Raw genomic sequence first — 17,954 nt, 5'->3', positions numbered from 1 at the left:
TACAAATTCATTCACTTGTTTCTCTATCAGTCAATCTCAACAATATATAAAAAAAGGAAAAGATATATGTAATAGTTAATATAATGGTACATATAATAGTTAACAACCAGATAGTGTTTCTAATTATGAAACTTTGGGGAATCTGTATATTCAAATCCCTTAATCAAAGACCCAGTCCAAGGCTAACATCTATACAAGTTATACTTATACCTGTACTTATACCTGTACTTGTTTCAGTATATTTTTCTATTACAAATTCATCCACTTGTTCCTCTATCAGTCAATCTCAACAATATATAAAAAAAAGAAAAGATATATGTAATAGTTAGTATAATGATACATATAATAGTTAACAATCAGATAGTGTTCCTAATTATGAAACTTTGTGGAATCTGTATATTCAAATCCCTTAATCAAAGACTCAGTCCAAGGCTAACATCTATACAAGTTATACTTATACCTGTACTTATACCTGTACTTGTTTCAGTATATTTTTCTATTACAAATTCATCCACTTGTTCCTCTATCAGTCAATCTCAACAATATATAAAAAAAAGAAAAGATATATGTAATAGTTAGTATAATGATACATATAATAGTTAACAACCAGATAGTGTTTCTAATTATGAAACTTTGTGGAATCTGTATATTCAAATCCCTTAATCAAAGACCCAGTCCAAGGCTAACATCTATACAAGTTATACTTATACCTGTACTTATACCTGTACTTGTTTCAGTATATTTTTCTATTACAAATTCACCCACTCGTTCTTCTACCACTCAACCTCAGCAATATATAAAAAAGGAAAAGATATATGTAATAGTTAGTATAATGATACATATAATAGTTAACAACCAGATAGTGTTTCTAATTATGAAACTTTGGGGAATCTGTATATTCAAATTCCTTAATCAAAGACTCAGTCCAAGGCTAATACATCTATACAGGTGATATAGATGTAGATTGGATTAGGTTTGAGATAGAAAATGGGGATTAAATAAGGTTGGGTGTGTGAGTGTATATGTAAATGCACATGCATATGTACATGGATCAATGAGAATGCAGGGCAATAGGAAGATGAACTATGCTAAGTTATATCAAACTGTATGTATTTATATCGAGCTGTTGAAAGAGTAACGTCGAATTTTTATTTATAAAATACTGGTCTTCTTCCTTTAGATAGAAATTTCTTTAGATTCCAACTCGCACTACGATTATCGGATGACACATTTCTAATCTTTCAGATTTCAACCATATTCTGAACAACGCGCTCTGACTGATCGATTGCGCTCGGGTCTGTTCTATTATTATCGACGTTAGGAACGAAAGAATTCATTTCAGATAGAAGCAGGATCTTCCGACTTAACATTTTCCATATGGAAGAATCTCTACTTTCCATAACAAAAAAAAAAAAAAAAAAAAAAAGAAACTTTGTTTACCATCTTAGGTCTCACTTGAAACATAGCTAGAACGTACCAGTTGAATTGTTCAGAAATACACACACACACAAAAAACGAGAAAGGAAACATGTGTCATAACAGCAACATGTGTCACCGAAGAACTTCTCGTTGAACCTGTTAAGCTACCTTTTTTAGGTATAATTCCAGTTGTACAAGGGCTCACCGTGACGATGGAGGGACGTGGCGCGCCAGTGAAGTGCTCGATCACTTCCCAGTTGGATTTCCTCAGCGGTGTATGAGGAGTTCGAGGAGTGTTGGGTGTATGCGGTTGAGAAGATGGTGTCGAGGACTTGGATCCCGGGGGATCGAGCAACAGCTCCACCTTCGGCTTGCCACCGTCGCTGTTGCTCACGTGCTGTCGCAAGCTGGCCCATCTTCGTGTGCTTCTCACGGACCCGGTTACAGATCTGGTAGCCACCTCGCCCTGTAAATCAAATCGTTCCACTGGGTTACCTTTTGTGGATGATGAACATGATGGGATTGGGGATGATGAACACGATGCTTTGGATGAAGAATGGTTGAAGCAATGGGGGCTAGAAGGGTCTAACACCTTTGGATCTTCCACAACTTAAGACCACATGGAGAAGACCACGCGTAAATTGAATCTTATTTGTGTTAAAAAGTTATGTCCACGTGGAAAGGCGGGTTTGTTCTGGAATTAGGAAGAATGGTGAATTAGGACGTGATGCTGTTGATGAATGATAGGATGGTTTAAAGTATTTGAATCTTCTATTTTGTTAATTTGCATAAGTGTTTGTATTATTTTAGTAATTTAGTAATTGGTAAATTTTTGTTATTTACATAAGGAAGAGAGATGCATAGATTGAATTTCATTTATGTTGAAGAGTTATATTCATATGCAGAGGTGGGTTTCTAGTTGGTGGGATTAGCCTGTTACGTCATCCAATTGATTCTGGCTAATTTATTTGTTAATCCATCGCTTTATAATTGGAATATATGGTTGTTGAAGTAATTACTTCAAGAAAAACTCTATGCCCTTTTTCTTTTATATATCTATGACCTGGAGACCCTTGTTACAAAGAGAATAGAATTTAGTGAAAAAAAAATTGAAAATAAGGACAGGTCTATATTATTGTACCTTTGAATATAAATTTTGTTTTGGGTTACAAGGTCTAGAAAGAAAAGAGCTATAATAGATTTCTATTACTGTTTCTTGTAGCCTTCAGCTACAGCTACAATGTTGACTTTTTAGTAATGTCCTTTGCTATAAATATATGAACGTGCTCCCAATCAATCTTCTTCTATTGTATTGCAACACTGTTTTGGATCAGCATACACTATACCTGTAATTATACTTATACCTATACTTATTTCGATATATTTTTCTATTATTAATTCATCCACTCGTTCCTCTGTCAGTCAACCTCAATAATCGTGATTGTGTATGGTAGATGACTGTCTACAGTTTGTTATACTGCTCGTCGACAAATTAAATTTCATTTATTGAAAATCTGAATGTTTAATGAATCAAATTTAAAAATACATTGGCAAACTCGTAGTACTATGTTCCAAGTGCACCTCGATGAAGATCAACAATACAAATATGTGATAATAACTATTGGATTGGCAACTAAGTGATTGCGGATTTTGTCATTAAAAATTTTAATTTATTTGATATGTTAATTAACGAATAATACAAACTTGGAGTGCAAACTATTGAACACAGAAAAGAGGAGAGAAAATTGAAACATGGAAATTTCCGATTCTTCTCGGGCAAAGACAATTTCTAAAGAGTCCAATCGCCAACTGAACACACCGAGTCACAAAAAATTGATAAGAGACCATCTGGATTTCTAGCAGCAGATCATAGTTGAGGGAAAAGAATTGCAGTCGAAGAGTATCGTATAAGGAATTTAAATCTCCTCTTAAATCCAGGGAAGAGGAGATCTCAGTTTCCAAGCTTTCCAATCTCTGAGACATGGTAGAGGTGCTAGGTCCAGGGTGCGTGAGATACCAGTTTGTCTTTCAGGAGAGACGAAAGAGAAAAAAAGAAAAGAAAGAAAGAGAAAATATGTGAAAGATAAGAAAGACGTGCGAGGGGTAGCAAAGACGGAGGAGGCAGAGTAATAAAATTCTTAAATGTATTACATTTGTTTCGAGCCCCCGTGGAGAAGAGGAACAACACTTTCTGTTGTTGCTTGTTTCTTCGACGCTCCAGTTTGTTTTCGCTTCGCCAGGGGAATGTTCAAGGTGAACTTTCATAAGCTGCGTGCTGCCGCCTCTCGAACACCGTATCGCGCGAAGAGAGAAAATTGTTTCATGGGAAACCGTGCCAACTCTTCTAGTTAAATGGAGTTATCGTGTGCGCCTTGTTGAAACGTGACTGCAAGTTGTCAGGCTAATGGACAGGTGGTCGTGAACTTTCACGAGACAAGACAGTTTACACGTGTTTGGTTCATCTTGATTTTCGGAAGTTCGCCTAACGTCGCGTTTTCTTGACACGGGTCCCCATGGGTGTTACTCCTCCTCCTTACGATCAGTTAATCGACTCTGTTAACACGTGGCGCTTCCAGAAATGAAGTTTCCATTAGTCACGGAGAAAAAGCGAAAATTTGTTTCCGAAACCTCTCGTCTTCGTCCTATTCTCGAACCTAAAGCCGAGTTTACATCAGTCGAGTCGCTGGACCATGCGATTACGTTACAGTAGTCCTGCACCGTTCGGTGTCTGTCGCGCGATTTTTGAAGAAACCGTTGTTGGGGTTTGTAGCGAGAGCAGGTGCTCTTTCGCTTCGTTCCATTTTCCACTGTCACTTTAATTTGTTTCTGACCATTTTTAGCGCGTCGTCCAAACTCGCTTTGCTGCGTTCAATCGACGGGATCTCTCAGCTGCTTAACATTTTTGCTCGTAATCGATTTTGGTACCAATCCTTTTGTGTTACGAAAAGCTATTAGAACTTGTTTGTATCGCGTTGTATTTGTTTATGGAAAGCTGAGAGCTCAGAAATTGGACTGGACTTTGCGTCATTGGAATTTTTTGACCATCCAGTAAATAGTAAATCTAGAGACTCGTGAATAATTTTGTCTCCGTGTTGGTGGTGACAGTAGAAGTATCTGACTGTGTGGTAGACAAAGTGGGATGGCAGAGGCAGCTGAAAGCTTTCCAATGTATCAGTTGAAATCAATGCACGCTGGAAGGCGAAGGACGAACGACGTCCGAGTCGTATTAAATTTCTATTACCTAATCAGCCATGGAAGCCCCATCTATTCACTTCTGCTCCTTTCAACGTGTCTTATCCCGGGCTTTATCGATCCTGCTGCTAACGATTCTCTTTCGTCGAAATCTTTCTGCGAAATGCTCGAATCAAGGGAAGAACGTTTTTTCCCCAATCGAACAGCAAAAATCTTGCGCGGTTTATCCCTCGAAGGCGAATTTGGAAATTTTTTGAAAAAGCCGTCTGAGATATCGAAGATCGTTTCCAGGCTGACGATTAATAATTTGAAATGCGTTTAACCAGCTATATGTACGTAGCCAAAATTTTGTTCGAACAAGCATAACCATAAACACGATAGTGATTGATTGGGAATCTATAATTTCGATGGAATAATTATGTGACCGATTTATCCGCTTTATTTAAGTAAGCATAAAGTAAATTGCAAAGCTTTGTAATTCGGAACAAAATTAATTATAAACACATGACCTAATTCGAAATGAATCTGGATCAACTGAACATGGACTAGGCGGTTTTGTTATCGGTCCCTGTATTAAATTACCAATAATAGCAATAAATATTTACATGGTCGACGAAACAGCCACTTGTCGTCAACAGCGAATATAATTTGGTCATTTAATAACGGAGCTCCTCCTTTCGATTCAGATCAAATTGCAATTACAATCGATCAGAGTTATTCCTACGATCATTTTGGCAGTTTGGTATTTTGTAATTTCTAGGCAAAGTATTTCTACATTCGGTACAATTTATTTTTGCCTAGAGTCATTATTTTCCCTCTAATTTTGAATAAGTTAGTTTCAATTGATTGTTTAGGTCTTCACGTAGGATGCAGCGTTAAAAAATGAATACAGCGGAATTTACGTGCCTCGTGGTCTTTCCACATGAATATATGATCATCCGGACCTAATATGATTTTAATTATGCACCTGTAAACCTGGCGATCTTTAGATGAATGAATTATTAATCTTTAACTGGGGTCGTTGGTACAAGGTAAGAGTAGGTTGCTTCCGTAGATTACTCAATTTTTCATTTTCCAGCCTATTATAGCATTAACGATATAAATAATTATATTTATGTAAAATGCTACCAGCCACGAGATTACATAATTCAATTCCACTTGCTACACGCACCTGCCGATATTAATAACACGAATTAAAAATTAAACCTTCCATCCAAGGTTATTAAAGACAGTTATCCATTGTTATAACCTATAATTTTCTGATATCGATTGATTTTCCTCGTAGCAATTCACAACCCTTAGGCCAGACACTACACGTCTATCTAGAAAACTGAAAACCAAAGAAACTTCTAGTTTCTTTAAAGGAAGAAAGAAAAATACTTTGCAAGATGATCGATTTTTAGGTTATGTTTGGTTAAATGTGTTTTTCTTCCTGGCAATTCGCAATCCTTAGGCCAGATACTACACGTCTATCTAGAAAACTGAAAACCAAAGAAATTTCTAGTTTCTTTAAAGGAAGAAAGAAAAATACTTTGGAAGATGATCGATTTTTAGGTTATGTTTGGTTAAATGCGTTTTTCTTCCTGGCAATTCGCAATCCTTAGGCCAGATACTACACGTCTATCTAGAAAACTGAAAACCAAAGAAACTTCTAGTTTCTTTAAAAGAAGAAAGAAGAGTACTTCGGAAGATGATTGATTTTTAGGTTATGTTTGGTTAAATATTCATCTTGAAATCGTCAAACGCTATATCGGAAATGAAATGGGTGAGCAAACCAACGGGTGGCTTGAAACAACATAGAGGGGTCGTTTGTTGAATTAACGTCGTCGAGTCTCGTTTTATCATCCCGGAAAACTTCTCGACGTAATTAAGATCTCCCTTACGGTGAATAGTTCTTTAGGGGGAATTTATCGACTTGTTAAACGAAATGAGGATTTTTTAACTCCACTCTGCCGCCAGTTAGTCACTTTCATGAAATAACTCTGTTTTATTGACTGATTAAGGTTTCTAAATACAGTGTGACACGGTGTATGCTCGTTCAAATATTTGCTAAGTTTTACCATTTTTCTAAAAATTCAGGATAATCCACTTAATTGCATCACCTGGAATATCTCGCTTGCTTCTGTTAATATTAAACAACGCTTTGGATACGAGTTGAATTTGACATAGTTCGACGTTATTAGCTCTCATCGTAGATGGACGCGTAGAGGACACTCGAAGGTCACCGATGTGTCTTTCTAACGAATTTATGTGTCTTTTAATACGTTAGTCGATCCATCTCGGTTTTCCCTATGAAAACCATGTATTGATTTATTATATGTCGAAGAACTATTGGTTTGTCAGATATTTTAACTTCAATTCGTGAAATTTAACGCACGACAGACGATATTCTCGTGTTTGCTTTATCTTCGTCTTTCACACGTTAAATTTCACAAATTGAAGGTAAAATATCTGCTAAACTAATAATTTTTCGACATAAACAAGTGAACACATTTTTTTCTAATGTCCAGCTGGGTCCACTCATATATTAAACGACATATGGTTCTATTTAAAAAGACAACAATGACCTTCGCATACTTCCTACGCATCCACCTACGAAAAATGTAGTCGTGTCAAATTGTAGCGTCCCGAAAATTATTTAACTTGTGCCTGAAATATTTTGAAATATTATCAAAGAAAAAAAAAAGCGAGATATTCCAGGTGATAAAGATAAATGGACCACCCTGTATATGTATACTGTATATATAGTATAGTATAAATTCTAATACATAAATTTAATATTTGATTTAATATTATATAATATACATAAATTTTATCCGGATATCGGCAAATTTCTTTCACATTAGCATAATTTTAATAGTTAATTTTGGAGAATATTTGCGATAAATTTCGACTGTCAAATTATCGGTTGATTCAATATTTCATATTAGAAATTTAATTTGTTATTTAATATCTGATATTAGACATTCGATATGCAACGTTTAAGATAGGCTTATTTAAATATTTATCCTGCTTTGATATTCTACAATTTGCTTAAAAATTGCAAAATAAAAATTCAGAAAATCAAAGAAAGAAATTACGATTTCAACCTCCAGGGGGCCTACCGTAATCGGTAGGTACGGGCTTTGCAACCCCGGGGCCCCGAGCAAAATTGAAATCTTAGAATTTAATTTAGAAGATAAAATGTAGAAGAAACAGATAAATGGCACTTTCATAGCACCAACAACCATAGCATTAACATCAGACCGATAAATATCCATCTTGATAGAAAATGTAATTTTTTTCTCCATTCTTCTTTTCTCTTTTACACTTTTATCTCGTGTCAGATCCTGCTTACTGTTCGTCAAAGAGTAGATTTCACAATTTCCCTAAAAATGAATAAATGACAAGGCGAATGTTTGTTTTCGCTACGACAGATATATATTGTTTCAGCACATACGCTTGTTTGTGCTTAAATATTCTTTGTAATCGAAACTCTAAACTAAAAATTCAACAGTAGCAGGAAAACTTATTTTTTCCATTAGAATACATATTCATATGCTGCACAATATACTGAAATATACACATGTTTATTAAAATATTCGCCAACGCTTTTCTTTAAAGCCCTAAAAAAGAAAAAAAAATCTACATAAAGGGAGAAATATCATTGAATTGGACGTTTCAAAATCCCGCAATAGAATGTACCATAAACTGTTTAATACAGGCCAAAATTATTCCCATTTCTCGATGTTACGGAAATTTATATCGAAATCCAAATTTTTACTCTTCCCTCGTGAAACAGATTTCAGTATAACGAAATACAAATCCCTCCTTTTTCCCTGTATGTAAAAATTCAAATTTCTACTATTTTTTTCTTTTTTTTTTTTTTTTTTTTTTTTTGAGGGGAGGAAAGACTTTTCAATATTCCAAAATGGAAATCTCCCGATTATTCGTACGAAAACTCAAAACTCAGATTTCTACAATTTTCCCGCGAAACTCCTCCCAACGTGACAAAATACCAAAAATTGCACGATTTTTCCTACGAAAATTCAGGTTTTTAGCATTTTTTGGAAAATTCCAATTTCTACCATTCGCTTGTGAAGCGAATATTTCAAAGTAAGAAAATAGGAATTTCTAGATTTTGTTGGCGAAGCAAAAGGAATTGCATGGAGCAGTTCGCAACAGGGACTCGTTAATCTTGCCTGGACTGGTCGATAAACTTCCATAAAGCTTGTTATTTCCGTTCGGCTGCTCGAATTAAGCCGCCACTTCGTCAGCCGTACTCCTAGTCGCTACATCGAGGAATTTTGTTAATTCGATTGGCCTCGCTGTTCTTTTGTTACCATCCACCGTTTCGACCATCTCGTCGCTGGCCATTAAACCATCTTTATCTGTCGTTCTTGCGCAATAAAACTCCCCTATCATTCATCGATTGAAAACGAAACGGACAGGCGAAAATTTCGTGACTTTTCCCCTTATTTTTTTCCAGATTGACAGCGATATTCGCTTGGCAGGTTATGAAAGCACGGAGATGTTCGAAAAATGTATTATTTTTTCCTGCCAGCCGATACGTTTTGTTTTGGATTTGACGAGATTCGACGAGGATTAGCTCTGTTTGAACACATTGCACTTTTCATACGAAAGTGACACGAAGTAGGGAGACGTGTTTTGGAACATTTTTCGTTCGAGATCTTGTTTTTTTTCTTTTCTTTTTTTTTTCCTCCAGAAAATTCAATTTACATACGTTTGATCAGGAATTAGTCAGATCCATGAATTTTTATATTCGACTTTTCAAATACGACGACTTCGAACGAAATGAATTCTGTTCTATATCTTTTATTTATTTTAACTTGGAACAGAGGCCGGTTCGCTTTATATTTGTTCCTCGTCCATTGTGCGATGTTCTTTTCACAGTTTAAGAAGAATAATTTCGCTTGATTCGGGGACAAACATCGTCCAACAGTTGAAAATCAAACATGGCGGTAATCGTAGCAACTGGACCGGGTCGTATCTTTGTTGCAAAAGAGGTTAGAAAATTTTCTCGAAAAGTTTGCACTCTGTAATTAGCTGCCTTATCTTTTTGCTACATTGTACAATACAATGGAGTCTCAGTTGTCCGAGTCCCGTTTAACCAAAGTTTCGCATTACTCGATGTATTTTAAACTTTATCGTAACTTCTCTCGAAAGTTTAACATAAAGAGTACGAAAAATAGTGAGGAATTGTTAAGACGGTTAATCAAACTTTCCGTCTTACTTAAGATACTTAAATAAACTTAGATACATGTACGTTATTACATTATCAAAACGATTTTGTACTATTTTAATGCGCGACTCATTTCGTATTATTTTTCCATTTTCTGATTTTCCTTTTCGATTATCCGAGGTAGGTTAGGTTCACATCAGATCGGATTATCGAAGCTCCGCCGTCTGTAACTATAAACTCCCGAAGCCTCGAATTCTTTCTTTGCAACACCCTGTATATTTCTTATGTTCTCAAAGCGCATTACATTTATTGGTTAGGTTGCTATTATACGTGCGGCAGAGTGGCAGGTCTATTTTCGCTTTTTATTGTTCAGATTGCACGCTACTGAAAATTGAATCAACAGCCAGTGATAAGAGAATCTACACATGTGCAGTCTTCTAATAGTCTGTTATCGTTTCACGGTGAAGCCCCGATGAAATTCACCGCGCTCGAAACATTCGCTGAATTCGTCGGCCACGCGTGCAATCGTGCACGATTGCACGCGTGGAAACTTCGATAACGTATCAGTCGGCAGGAATTTCCAGACAATTCATGGAAAGCTGAACACGCGACTGCCGCGTGACAAAAAGTTTCCTATCGCATTTCCCCTGTCTTCGGCTTTCTACTTCCCTAGATATTCGCCGATGCTTCTCTAGGGACATTTTATCATCCCTCTTATTCCCCCATTTCTGACATAAAGGTTGCGAATGTTTTATACGAAAGGTTCGTCGCGTTGACTAAGACGAGTTTTAAGATCGGACAGTCGATCTGCATCAACTGTCACGTTTGTTCTTCCTGACAACGTGAATCGATTGCCATGTTCCTCGCGAGTTCGGCAAATGTGCGAATATTTCTGAACAGCGGTGTAGATTATATAAAATTGCTATTTCGCTCGAGAAGCGATTTACCGCGAGTTTTCGAAAACACGTGCAATCATTAACCATGAAATTCGTTGAATGGAAACTGCGTGTTACGTAGGACCCTCGAATCGGTTGAATTTTCGTCGTATCCGCTATTAACGCGTTGTAATGTCGGATATGATGGCGATGATCGCGTGTCAATTATAAATTTCGTTCTCGTTAAAATAATACCCTATGATAACAGGTTTTCTGGTGGAGGATTATCTGGTGTCGCGATAAATCGCGATGATCGAACGAATCCCCGATGAATAATTAATGAGCATCGGGCCGAAATATTAATAAAGCAGAGGGCGGAGATTTTGAAACTGAAAGGAGGCGGTTGCCATCCCTCCAGGCGTGAAACAACTTAGCGAATTCGATTAATTATACGCGATGAATTATTCATCGGCTGCGGTTCAACACGTTCGAATTTTCCCATAGTCTGGAATCGATCTCGAATTTCAAATTTTATTTCTGCCAGTCGTGAATAACGTTCGCGATGTAATTACGCAAAGTGCTATAAATTCAAACAGAAGTATAGTTGCATTTATTTCGTTGTACAGGCAATAAATATTAATAACTACGCCACGATGAATTATCGTTTAAATGGCACGTTAAGGTAACACAAGATCGTACGTACTGTACGTAAGTGGTAGATTAAAAACAACATAGCACTACGTGAAGGGTGGTCTTAGATTTAAAACCGTCTTCGTACTATACGAAACATGTTGCATTTTAAAGAGGCTTTGATACTACCTAAGATACCGGAAATTTAACGAAAAATTTCGTAGTGCGTAAAACGATCTAAATGAAGAAAATCTCACTAATATTATACTGCGCGAAATGCTTGAAATTTGAAACACCCTGTACTATACTACGTTTAATTTAATATTAAATTAAATCTTATTATGCGATCCGTATTATGCGAAATGCCTTAATTTTTAAAAAAAACCTTGGTGTCATATTACGCGAAACACGTTAAATTTATGAAACCTAATATTACGTGGAGTATTAAAAAAAAAAAAAAAAAAAGAAGAAGAAAGAGAAAGAGAAGGAAAAGCAGAAAAAGGAAAAGAATATACAGCCCGATCTGAAACAAAACGTACTACCTCGCATTCCGCGAAAAATAGTAAAATAAACGCATTCTGAAAACCTTCCTCTGCCCAGCGAGAGCTCGTGTTTGCATAAATCGGCGAAAAATTGCACGACGTTTCGTAACCTAGTTAAATAACCGCGAGCGAAATAATAAAGTTTAATGGTTAAACAATATCGTGGCGAAACGAAAGCTCGGGTTTGCGGTGGCTACGCGGTAGATCGTGCGGTGGAGCTGCTGTGATAATCGCTCGTTGAAATAGTCGCCGCGTTTGGCAAACGCGCACATTCTTCGATACTTTTTGTCGCCGCTGTAAAATACCAGCCGAATATTTTCATGCAAATGAATCATTCGAATCACTGTGGCGGACGGAGTCACTCGAATCTTTCACGGCGCTTCTCGTTCGATAGGCAAAACAATTAATTTACCACTTGCCGGCCGAGCAATTTTTCCACTGCTTCGCATCTGGTGGCGACAGTCGTGCCACTTTTTCATCTTTTAATGCGAAAAGGACGTACACGGTGAAGGCAGACAGATTATAGCCACTTTTACGATTAATCGGCGAATGAACAAACGCCATTAAGCAAATTGTTTCTGTGTCATCTTTTTCTTTCCTTTTTTTGTCATTGCTCCTCTTCTTTGCGAAGTCGGTGGAATTTTTCAATCACGCGAGAACTACCGCATTTTACTTCTATGCCGCGGGTTATCTTCGCTCGAAGTCGCATCTAGCGAGAATCGCTTCCGTCGCATTGGTTCGCAAATTCTCGTGACGAACTTCGTCAATTTCGAAGTCCCAAATGAGGCTCTGTTTTACAAGATAAAGCTATCTTTTACAATCCATTAAATCAGAAATACGATGATTCTCGTTCATAAGGATTGGACAGATTTCTTGGTCTTATATGAAATATCATAATCGACACACCGTGCACGTAATAGGTTTTCATCGATTCTTCAGTAGCTGAGCAATTCTTCTTTGATTCTTCGAAGAACAAAGCGCTATATCGATGGAGATTCATATTAAATTATCACGGCTTTAGCTGCATACGATCTCCAAGCTTCACAAAGCCAAGAAACGTAGAGTCATATCTCCGTCGACTCTTTCTAACCTAACCTAACTTAACCTAAGGTAGCCTAGGGTAACCTAACCTTAATGCTAACCCTAATCGAATAACCTAATACTTCATCAGTGAAAAGAATCGCTACAGAAGCGCTGTAGCTTAAGAAATGAAAATTCGGTGGCACTCGCAGGATCTTTCATTTCCCTAAATACAAAAAAAAACGATGTACTGCTAGATTTTTACGCATCTTTCGTTATCCGATGAAAGGACTATATCGATAAACGTAGTGATACAGTAGTATCTAAATGTTCGCTTTTTTGTTCCCCGTAATTGACAGGTCGTCTCCGCCATTACCGGAGGGAGTTCCCCTAATGTTCCCTTCGACGGAACACAAAGTTCGACGATTGAGTAGCGTAACCTGATCCGAATTCAATTGTCCATGAAGAAAGTAATAGTTACCCACGAGACAACGATGATACTTTCCTGTTTTTAATTTTTCTTCGATTCAAGTTTTACCGAGCTATTCGTGAGATCTTTCTGATTAAGACGAGACCAAACGCGATGTAGTTTAAATCGCGTTTGCACGTATACGTATAATGTCACTAGATAAGCAAATATGCTGCAAGTTGCAACGCGTTTGGTCTTGTTCTAATCGGGAACGCCTGGCAATTGCATCGGCGATTGTTTCGTTCAACAATAATCGAAAATAAAATAGTTCCATCGTTGCATCAACATCTTCCAGCTGATATGTTTCGCTTCATCGAGCCGTCTCTCGGATCTGTCTCTCTTTCACTCGCGCTGCCTTTCCCTACATTCGGCAAAATGACGGATCGTATCGATTTCATAGTGTCGAGTCCCCTACACGATGATTCATCGCCGAGGAGTCTCGATTTCGGTCAACTGTGATACAGACAACGAGACCGAAACTGATATACCGTGTCCCTTACTGGACGTGGTATCCTCCAAGCTTCTGAAACGCAAGAAGTCGTGGTGCTTGTGCTCGTCAGCCATAATCGACGCGAGAATCGCCAACATGACGATTCCAATGGGTGTAAACGAGGCGCTACGTGCTTTAAAAATAAACCGGCGTCAGTTTGCAGGAACAAATTTAGCGATAAACAACGAACAGCCATACCGTAGCCAGGTTATCGCGGTCGTAATAGAGTAACCCTGTTTTCCGTCGTTCTAAAGAGCGCGACACGCTTCGTTGGCTCATCCATTATTCACTAGTTTATTCGCTCGCCTTGTGAAACGCACTGTCGCGCGTTATTACATCGCGTTCGCGAGCCACGAGTGCAGTTAAGGAGAAACGAAAATTGAACCTGGCTCTTATTGTCGACACAGGCCGGCGGAATTAATCAATCGATCTAAGCCGATTATCTCTGTCCTCGATTAATCTTAACCTCGCGTCCGACGTTTCGCAAAATCATCGTTCTTCGTTACAAGCGTAGACTCTGGATCAGGAAAAATAACTAGTCTAGGGATTTTCCAACGTCTTCGCGAATTACCATATAGCAATGGCGCTGACGCGTCGTTTTTCTTCTCCCCTTAATCTGTTTCGTACATCGTGTTGCAATTGTTTTTAAATTTATGCTGAAGTGTCATTTTTTTTACGTATAATTTCATTTCTCTTAACCTATCGCGTATTCGTTTCTGGCTTACAATTAGTTCTGTACGTACTATACATACTAATATTATATGCTAATTAATGTATAACACTTAACCTATCCTATCCTGTACTTAACCTATACAGATACATTATCCTATAATTAACGTGTATACTATCGCGTATCTGTCTTTGGCACACAATTAGTTCACTACCTATATTCTTACGCTTTTTTTCCAAAACTCTTAACCAGCTTATCGCCACTTCGCTTATCCTACCTTCTACGATAACTTCGTTTCTTGATACCCTACGACAGTCTCCATCTTGTTTATGTACATATTATATAGGGACTTTCGTTAATATCTCAACCAGTCGTGAAACTAGCGTTATTCGTATTTTTTACTCTTCTCGTTTAATTTCAAATTTCAGTTCGATTTCTAAGGAAACTTGTCCGAGCTTGTCGCATAAGATTCGTAAAATCTACTTCGACAGTTAGGATTTATGTTACGTCTAAAATTCGGCCCCCCTGAGATTCAGTTTAGAGAATTGTCGTGACTAGCATCTACATCGTTAGAATTATCCAGGAATTCACAGTCACCTAGTATTACACGTTACGAAACGCAGTGGAAGATACCTAATATTACACGGTAACCGTCCGAGATAGGATGTTTCCTTGGAAAGAGGTAAACAAGAAGTTTAAAGGTAAAGTGGGTGGGGACAGTAAAGTCGTTTCTCAATCAAAGAGCAAATGTAACTTTCCGCCGCTTGAATGTTCCGTGTGGTCGGACGAAGAATCGTTCTCAGCCAACTTTCTTAATATGAACCTTCGATTCTGAGAAACTTTTCCGCCACATTAAGCGTTTCTGCAAATCTTTCTGCGTTGAGAACACTCGGAGATCTGTTTCCTCGCTCGGAAAACCGAAATAAAATAAAAAAAAAAAAAAAAGAAAGAAAAAAAGAGACAGGAAAGAAGTCGTAAAAGGAACCGGGACGAAGGCTTTGAAAAGTAAACGCGGATGTTATTTATGATTTACCTGGTGACTTCTTCGACTTGCACGAAGGCTGAGGCGGTGGCTCCACTCGTGCCTCGGGAACTCGACGCCGTATTTCTCCATATCGTCCCTTTCTCTGCCTGTGTCGGTCGAAAAACTCTTCCGACCAATTCAACGCCGTCCTCCGCTACTCCATCTTGCTCCTGTCAACCAGAAAAATATTTTCATCTCCCGCACGTTGCATCCCAACTCAAACATTTCTTTATCTTTTTCTCTTTTTTTTTTTTTTTTTTTTGGTCTTTCGCTAGGTTCTCTCGAGAAAATGATTTCGCGGTAAATATTATGCTTGAAAGCTTTCTCCTGTTTTCCCCTAGATAAGCGTGCAATGTCACTAGACACGATAGATCTAATTATTCCGCGAGTTAATTAATAATTTTTGTTAATTCGAACGATGTAACGTCAGATACCGTATTGATGAATCAATATTTCTGTGTTAATAGTGAAATAAGTTAATAACAAATTATGCTAACTAACCTCCTTCCTGTTTTTCTTCGCACGAAAGTGTGAAATGTTACTAGATGTATTACTTATGACCATTTCGTGTGTTTATTAATGGCTTTTGGCTGTTCTGGTCATGTGACAATAATATTACACGCATATACACAAATTTTAGATCGCTCATGTATTAGTCATAGCAGTTGGCTTGTTCAGAGCCGATTAATCTTCCATTCTTCCGAATTGTTCCTACTTCGTCGAAACGCTGTCCTTTCACGGTGACGCGTTCAACGTAGGAAACGGGATGAAGTGAAGCGAAGAGCTAAATCTGCGGAGTAGCGTGGGTGGTTAATCAGTGTACCGATTTTCTAGCAACAAACTGCAAGGCAATCAACGATTATAGTCTGCCGGAGCATCGCCATGCAGAAGAGACCATTCTCGCTCTTGTTACGTGTCCCGCCTGACTCTACGAATTCCTTTCAAAAGCCATCAAGTGCTTCTGTATCAAATGATCCAGTTACGGTCTTGTCGGATGGCGCGAATTCGTAGTGAATCAGTGACCTTGAATAAAAATATACCACCAACGTCGTTCCCATTTCTGATTTTGTGACCGTCACTTTCATCGGACTGACACCTCCCGGATCTCACCACTCAGTTATTTGACGCTTGGTCGATGGGTTGCCTGAGACCCGGCTTACCGCCCGGATTTTGCTTCTGCTGACTTCTTCCTAAGCCCAAGATGGCACTGAAAGAGAGCAGCGTTCTGACGATGCAGAAACGATTCGGAAGAACATGACGGCTGGTTTAAATACAATCTCAGAAGAACTTCTGTAACTCTCATTCATCGTCGTACCGTGTCTAGATGGCTCTAGTGGTTTCACCAGATGTTCTACCAGGTGGTTCCACCTAAAACTACGTAAGTCCGTCTCTTCGCCATTCTTCTCGTAGTTCTCGCGTCTAAAATATCTCATGATCCGCAGCATCGTACCTCAGTCGCTGATCACCTTGCAGCCCATACGAGTCAAGACAATAACGAAGAAACTGACGAGGAGAAAAGACAATTTCAAAGGAGGACCACGCGCACTCTCCACGCTTACATGAGCAGTTACATACAGAATTTGTACATAGAGAGAAGTAGAACGTTCGTGTAGGAGGAGACGTATGTCGAATAGCAAATAATCAAATTTCATTTACCTTGAAAGCTGTGCTCCTAATGACATTAGTCCCGGAACTTTTTCAATCTACCGTGTTTTCAATGTTCACTGCGTACGTGCTATAAAACTTCTAAACCGGTCAAAAGCAGGCTAACAGGTTTTTCAAAGAATCGAGAGATCCATCGGTGCTGTTTCCACGTATCGAATGCCCGATCGGACTGGCAGTACTTTGCGTCCAAACAATAGCGCGCGTAAACATCCTATTGGATTTTCATCGTTGACTCGAAACTTGGAAAGGAGGGAAGAAAAACAGGATTTTTCGTTGAATTTCCATGAAAATCCTGAAATCTTCCAGGCAACGAGATTGAGAATGATTTCGCAGGATGGGTCGACTGTGACCCTTCGCTTTCGGAAATTCGCAATGTTCGCCGGAAATGGGTCGGCCGGTTTTTCCCGCCAATTCTCACTGTCCCCTCCCCCCCTCCTCCCCCTCTCGAGCAGAAACAAATTTGCCAGAGCAATTTCACGCGCGATTGCCTCCCGCCAGCGGCAGCTACTTCTGCAAGCGAATGAAAATGGCCAACGTGTGTTTCACTCTGTGAACTGTTTCAGGCGTTAAAAGGGAACAATGAAAATACAAAGGCAAACGTAAAAGGCTGCAGGGCTGGTAGACCAGTTTTTCACTTTCTCATTGTTCGTCAATTCTATACGCGAACCGTTGTTAGAAAGGTTATTATATGGACCATAAATGTTCGACAATCTGATCAAGCGATCGAACGGGGTTGACTCAGCGTGATTGCACGTTAAGGCGCGTTCACACTGACG

General features: G+C 38.4%; 1 protein-coding gene and 1 long non-coding RNA gene across 3 annotated transcripts in view; one reads left to right on the top strand and one right to left on the bottom strand.

The window, feature by feature from the left end:
• Window positions 1-17,954, top strand: part of LOC143303772 (uncharacterized) — a 129,549-nt gene that overhangs the window by 91,701 nt on the left and 19,894 nt on the right. The window lies entirely within an intron of this gene.
• Window positions 1-17,954, bottom strand: part of LOC117154408 (adenylate cyclase type 6) — an 88,689-nt gene that overhangs the window by 57,630 nt on the left and 13,105 nt on the right. For both annotated transcript variants that reach the window (XM_076625569.1, XM_033329363.2), the window contains exons 2-3: window positions 15,523-15,683; window positions 1,625-1,885 (exon numbers count right to left, since the gene is read on the bottom strand). In XM_076625569.1, the coding sequence (XP_076481684.1) occupies window positions 1,625-1,885; window positions 15,523-15,603 (342 nt within the window). In that variant the 5' untranslated portion in view covers window positions 15,604-15,683. The remainder of the gene's footprint in view (window positions 1-1,624; window positions 1,886-15,522; window positions 15,684-17,954) is intronic.

This window comes from Bombus vancouverensis, chromosome 16 (genome assembly GCF_051014615.1).
Source record: "Bombus vancouverensis nearcticus chromosome 16, iyBomVanc1_principal, whole genome shotgun sequence".
NCBI lineage: Eukaryota > Metazoa > Arthropoda > Insecta > Hymenoptera > Apidae > Bombus > Bombus vancouverensis.
The sequence above is the reverse complement of the archived record's forward strand: the minus strand, read 5'-3'. Positions and strand labels throughout refer to the sequence as shown.